Here is a 6,338-nt window from a genome sequence, read left to right as displayed (position 1 = left end):
TCAGGTGTCGTCTCCATCTCACTCGACTTCCCATCATAAGTGACGACGACACTGATGGTAGGAAAAGGTGTGGGCTTGACGCTTGCAGTCGATTGGACTCTTCGCAGGGTGCGCACTGGCAGATCTGCAGTCCTGGAGCCCATTGATGGTGACTGAACTCGTATCACGTGGATAGTGGAGCGGCTGTAGTTTTTCTTCGTCTTTGAATATTTCGATTTCGAGGAGTGCTGACTGGAAGGCTTGGAAGACTTGCAGTTTCTTGTAGTGTCTTGGCTGGACATTTTTCTGTGAGTGATCAGTGCCCTAGGATGCCGCTACCATAACAAGCTGTCTTTGTAGCAGGGCAGCCCTTGGAGCCATGCTGTTGCTGGCCGCACTTGGTGGAGAAAGGGCAACATGGATGCAGCTGGACGTACCTCTGCCTTAGTCTTATAGTCAGCTTCTTACCTTTCTTGTACTGGGAGACAGCCTGAGCAACAGTAGGAGTGAGAAGTGAAGAACCAGCAGTTGTGGTGGCTTCAAAGGAGCGGACATAGCGTCACAACATCGACGAGTGTGGCTGCAGCATTCTAGGGCGATGATTTTCTAAACCACTCCTCGTCCTGCACGCCTGTAACGATGCCGTGCTTAAGCCATTGCTCCTCACATTCCTTACTGTGGGCCTTACAGACGTCTATTTCCTCTGAGAGGCTCTTAAGCCGCACGAAAGAGTCAGCAAAAGACTCTCGTAGCTCGCTTGCAACTGGTGAACACCCGGCACCGCAATGGCTCGATGGTGGATTTCCTTATGTGCTTCTGCAGCGTGCCCAGCATCTCGTTGACAGATGTGGAGTCAAGACCTGTAGCGTGTACTCCAATATTCGCTGCATCTCAAGTGACAAGCACATTCGTATCTAGGATCAGCTGATTTGCACGGGGCATGCTTGCAATTTCCACCATAATTGTACAATCTTGCCACCTCCCCTTCTATTCATGGAAGTGTTCATATGTAACGTCTGAAGACAAGAGTGGTGGGGGCTGTGCAGCTGCTCTGTGGGTGAATGGGGTCGCAGCAGGGCACGCCAAAACATTCTCCATGGTAGCAGGTGAATAGGGGGAGGGGCGGCGGTTGGGGTAGGGTGGAGGGTCGAGGCGCGAGACACGTCAGCAAGGCCTCAAGACAAGGCCTCCTGCCGCTGTTCCTCGAAGCGATCATAGTCCTCCTTCCATTGTTTCTCCTGTTTACGTCTTGCCGCCTCCATAGCACGCTGGTGTGTCTCTCGTTCCTCCCCCGCTGTCTCGTCACGAGCTACCTCCCACTGCAGGAGCTGGCTAACGTCCATTGGGGCTGCGGTCACTGTGAGTTTGTGGCGATGTTGGAGTCGGTGAGTGACTCTTTGACGCACCTTCGGCTGCCGCTTGTAGGGCACAACGTACTCAGCACCTCAACACGTCACACTGAGCGTGTAACAGAGTACAATACAATGTACAGTAGGCGTTGTGTATGCGGGTGTGGCGGTGTTGCAGTCTGACAGCGTGTAGCAACTAGCAGCAGGGCTGGGCAGCGGACACTGAAGTAGCGTCGACGCAAGAAAAATGAGAGTTGCCAACTAGGTCTATACATCCACATGCGCGTGCCGAAATCTCCAACATAAAATGGCGTAACATACACTACCCTACACGTATATTGTATGATAACAATCCCTTGTATCTACTGCTTCAGAGACTTTCTTAAAGAAAAAAAAAAAAAACTCAACAAGCCAAACCATGACTCTCCTTTGTTAAGCCATAGTGCGAATCGTAAATCAACTTGTGTAATTTAAATGATCCTTAATGTTCCTCGACTCTGTTCCTTTTTATGTTTGCGAGTCGACAGTTGATCCCTAATCTTTATTTAGATGAGTTTATGTATGTATGTATGTATGCCTTTATGTATGCATGTATGTAAGTATGTATTCAACGATATATCTACAGGTTAATCTCAACTACTATATTTATTTACATCTTATTTACCAAATCATCTTCACCTTCACATGCATACAGATTAATCTGGCAGCAATAATAACACCACCTCAGATTCGATTTGTTTTCTGCACATTATCACTGACATTAAACTGTGATTTACTCATTGTCACGTGTAAGTAATAGTGCTGACCAGTATACTCCAACTCCCTCCATGCAACACCCATGCACAAGACTATTCACTCACCTTCATTCTTTCACGCCTACAATGTCCATCTCAATAATGAATGCACTCTTCCTTTACTTGTACTGATAAATTTTGACGGACTTTGCCTCCCTTTTCCTCTGTCTTTCTTCGACATATGTATCTTTAACAAAGTATGACAATACCTGAGGAAGTCAGACCTCAGCTGACTTGTTTTTAGCCTGTACCAAGACTCATGAAGGTCGAGCAGTGTACCTTCCCTTCGACAATGTAGGAACGACTTAAGACCGTGCCTTCAATCCTTACCACAAGTAGCGCGGGTGTTGGTAACAGGTAACAATACCGTATGACTTGAATTCAGATCTGAGCACCATTTTGTGAAGAATGGCAACATAAACATTATTTTCTCATGAAGTTTACTTTAATTAGATAATTTATTCATCTATCTTATTATTTTCTTTTGAGGGATGACTTGGTATTGTGCAAGTGTCCTGGGGCCGGATGTTCAAGACTCTCCCTTAGCACACCTCTAAGGGATCTTCCGGTACGATCGCCTTAAGGGCGCTCTCTAAGGTCGATGCTCAAAACTCCCTTTAGCGTCTCGTTAGTTTAAGGGAGCGTTGTTTTGGGGGGGTTCAGATATCACGGCATCTGATGACGTCATAGCGTCTCGGCCAATCAGATGTAGGCATTAAAGTGACGTGCAGCCAGGAATTTTTCAGCTATTTGTAAACATGGACACGAGGAAAAGCATACCATGGCAAGCTAAAGGATTAGAAAAAAAAAAAAAAAGTTCAGTGACGAAGAGTGCTATGTACTCATCAGAGAAGTACAATAGATAGAAACGCAGTTCTGCTGGGAGTGCTGAGTGCTCCTGTAATCACGGAAATCAAGTACTTATGACACAGTGCGTGGGCAACTGTGAAAGCGGCGGTGAATGCAGTGGGTGGTGAGGACAAGGCACCAGCAGAAATCAACAGGAAGTACGTGGACTTTAAGAGTGTGGTCAAGAAGTTTATATATATATATATATATATATATATATATATATATATATATATATATATATATATATATATATATATATATATATATATATATATATATATATATATATGTCACGCATAATGTGGATAATTGCCTAATGTGAACATTAGGCAGTGAAATTGCCTAATCTTCATATTAGGCAATTTGTTTGCACGATGTTGACAATAGGCAACTTACTTGCTTAATGTCCACTTTAGGCATGATTTTCAAATTAGGCAAGGGTATTTTGCCTAATGTGAATTGAATGACAAACCAGTGTCTACAGTTTTGTTCGAATGTTGTTCGAAACTTTGGGTCTGTTACCGAGTTGTTGTGAGCAAAGATGTTGTTCGAAGCTTTGGGTTTGTTATAACCGAGTTGTTGTGAGCAGGTGCGTGCAAATTCTTTCAAACGAGAAGCATAGTGAGTGGCGCTAAAACGCGAAGTAAAGTGGCGCTAAAACGCGAAGTAAAGTGAGTGTGATGCTAAATCTTTCTAAACTTATGGATTTCTGATTACTGTGTGGGTTCGCTGATGTTTTTTTCTCTATATTTTCTTTGTAAATTACTAAACTTTTCTATCTATTACAGTTTATGCACTATGGATCAAGCTGCTTTTGAACTTCAGCTGCGTCAAACGCTGCAAGGCAAGGCTGAAAATGCTGTCATCCAGCCCGCTCTCCAGCGTGATCAGTGGTTGCAGGATTTGTTAAGAATCAATTCTTCTGGAGCCCAGTCTACATTTGACTATAACCTCAAGAAACGCTATGAAGTTCTGCGTGTTGGCAATGCTGACCGACTTATTCGCAAAAGAAAAGATACCAGTGAACATGAATTTAAGTTTGTTGCATGTGTAGAAGAAGTGTTTGGTATTATTAAAACAGCTCATGAAGCTATTGGCCATGGAGGTGGCAAGAAAACAATTGCAGAAGTGAGAAAGAAATGGTCAAACATCACACAAGAAGTATGCTACCTCTACATTTCATTCTGTGAGCACTGTCATCAAAAGAAAGCCAGAAAAACTCCAAAGGGTTTGGTAGTAAAACCGGTACGCAGTCATGATATCCATTCTAGATGCCAGATAGATCTTATAAATTTTCAAACATTACCTGATGGAAACTTTAAGTACATCATGACATATGTAAATCATTTCAGCAAATTTTGTGTGTTGCGTCCACTGACATCAAAAAGAGCAGAGGAAGTCGCAGCGAACCTTCTAGATATATTTCTGACATTTGGAGCACCTGCTATTTTACATTCCGACAACGGACGGGAGTTTGTGAATGCCATCATCACCGAGCTTTCAATGCTATGGCCAGAGCTGAAGCTGGTGACTGGACGCCCACGTCATCCTCAAAGCCAAGGAGCTGTTGAACGTCTAAACGGTGTGATCCAGGACAAACTAACCATTTGGATGAGGGAAAATAACAGCAAAAAGTGGTCAGTAGGTCTTAAGTTTGTTCAGTGGCAAGTTAATATCAGTCAGCATGAAACAACTGGCCACAGTCCTTTTAAAGTTACATTTGGACTAGATCCGCAAGTTGGATTAGCATCATCTATCGTGCCAAGTACAGCTTTTTGTAATATATTCACCGAGGAAGATCTCGAGTCATTTCTGGAAGCAGAGACTGAGGCAGAAGCAGAGACAGGTGCAGAGGCAGAAGCAGCAACAGGGGCAGAGGCAGAAGAAGAAGCACAGACAGGGGCAGAGACAGAAGCAGAAGCAGAGACACGGGCAGGGAGGTCAGAGGCAGAAGCAGAGACAGGTGCAGAAGCAGAAGCAGCAACAGAGTTAGAGGCAGAAGAAGAAGCACAGACAGGGGCAGAGGCAGAAGCAGAGACAGGTGCAGAGGCAGAGGCAGGGGAAGAGGCAGAAGCAGAGACACGGGCAGAGACAGTAGCTACGAATTTCCAAAAGATCCGTGTTGCAGCTAATATAGGACAATCAAAGGCAGCAGCACGGATGACAAGACGCGGCAAAAACCTGCTTAAGCCATTGTCCATTGGTCAGTGTGCTACGCTGAGGGTTCCAGATGTCGATCGTGGTCCAACAGATCCAAAAAATCTGTTAGTAGTCATCCTTAAGGAAGAAGAAGGACTATACACTGTAGGTTGTCGGGAGGGAATTATTAGAACAAAATTTACACCAGCTGACCTAAGTGGGATCAAACAGACCCTTATAAAGTCTGAAGAGGTTCCTGATATCTGCCTATCGATGAGAACAGCAACAGCAAGAGCCACTGGTGGGCAAGGTTATACAAAGTGTCAATGTACTACTCAATGTACATCAGGAAGGTGCAGCTGCCTAAGAAAAGAAATTAAATGCAACTCGCGCTGTCACCCAGGCAGATCATGCAAAAATTTGTGATTGGACTCAACTGAACCCTGAGATCGATTGACCTATTTTACTTATACTAATATTGCATTAATTAATTATGTTTTCCTTATTCACATTGGGCAAAATTGAGCTGCATAATTTGAACAATAGGCATTTTTTGCCTAATGTTAACAATTTGTAAACTTTACGCAACCTACTTGCTTGATGTACACATTAGGCAATTTTCTGCCTAATGTTCACATTAGGCAATTGTCCACATTATGCGTAACATATATATATATATATATATATATATATATATATATATATATATATATATATATATATATATATATATATATATATATAGAATAAACTAATAGGGCTGTGGACCACTACACATTCTTCCTCCTCCAGCACAAGCTCAACATAAGGTGCAAGTTCACTTGGCCCTGAGACATGTAAAAATATACACTGAAGGAAGCAACAAATCATACATTTAGGAACAATTGTGATACTGGGAGCAAAAGACAAGAGGATAATAAAAATTAAGTCTTAACACCTGTGTGGATTTGACATCATATGCACTGGTATTACAGTAAGAAATAGTAATATAATTTGTATGCAAAACAATAGGATGAACCTAAACATTTTCCTCATAAGAAGTAACACTGGTTGGGGTCATACCCACTACGTAAATAATTATATATATATATATATATATATATATATATATATATATATATATATATATATATATATATATATATATATATATATATATATATATATATATATATATATATATATATATATATATATATATATATATATATATATATATATATAT

At 42.0% G+C, this 6,338-nt stretch overlaps 1 protein-coding gene across 2 annotated transcripts; it reads left to right on the top strand.

Moving 5' to 3' along the window:
* The first annotated feature begins 3,704 nt into the window (after nt 1-3,704).
* Nucleotides 3,705-5,693, top strand: LOC135093211 (KRAB-A domain-containing protein 2-like). Of its 2 annotated transcripts, XM_063992194.1 has the most exons (2): nt 4,080-4,219; nt 4,327-5,689. In XM_063992194.1, exon 2 carries the CDS (start codon nt 4,478-4,480, stop codon nt 5,537-5,539), a length of 1,062 nt encoding a protein of 353 aa, XP_063848264.1. In that variant the 5' UTR covers nt 4,080-4,219; nt 4,327-4,477; the 3' UTR covers nt 5,540-5,689. The 2 variants fall into 2 exon arrangements, with proteins under 2 accessions (XP_063848263.1, XP_063848264.1); XM_063992193.1 differs by having other exon boundaries at nt 3,705-5,693.
* Nucleotides 5,694-6,338: the final 645 nt, after the last annotated feature.

This window comes from Scylla paramamosain, chromosome 42 (genome assembly GCF_035594125.1).
Source record: "Scylla paramamosain isolate STU-SP2022 chromosome 42, ASM3559412v1, whole genome shotgun sequence".
Taxonomy (NCBI): Eukaryota; Metazoa; Arthropoda; class Malacostraca; order Decapoda; family Portunidae; genus Scylla; species Scylla paramamosain.
This window is presented reverse-complemented; position numbering and strand designations above follow the sequence as displayed.

Coding starts and splice junctions, on each gene's coding strand:
- LOC135093211 (XM_063992193.1), top strand. CDS start 3,707: ATGTTTTTTTCTCTATATTTTCTTTGTAAATTACTAAACTTTTCTATC.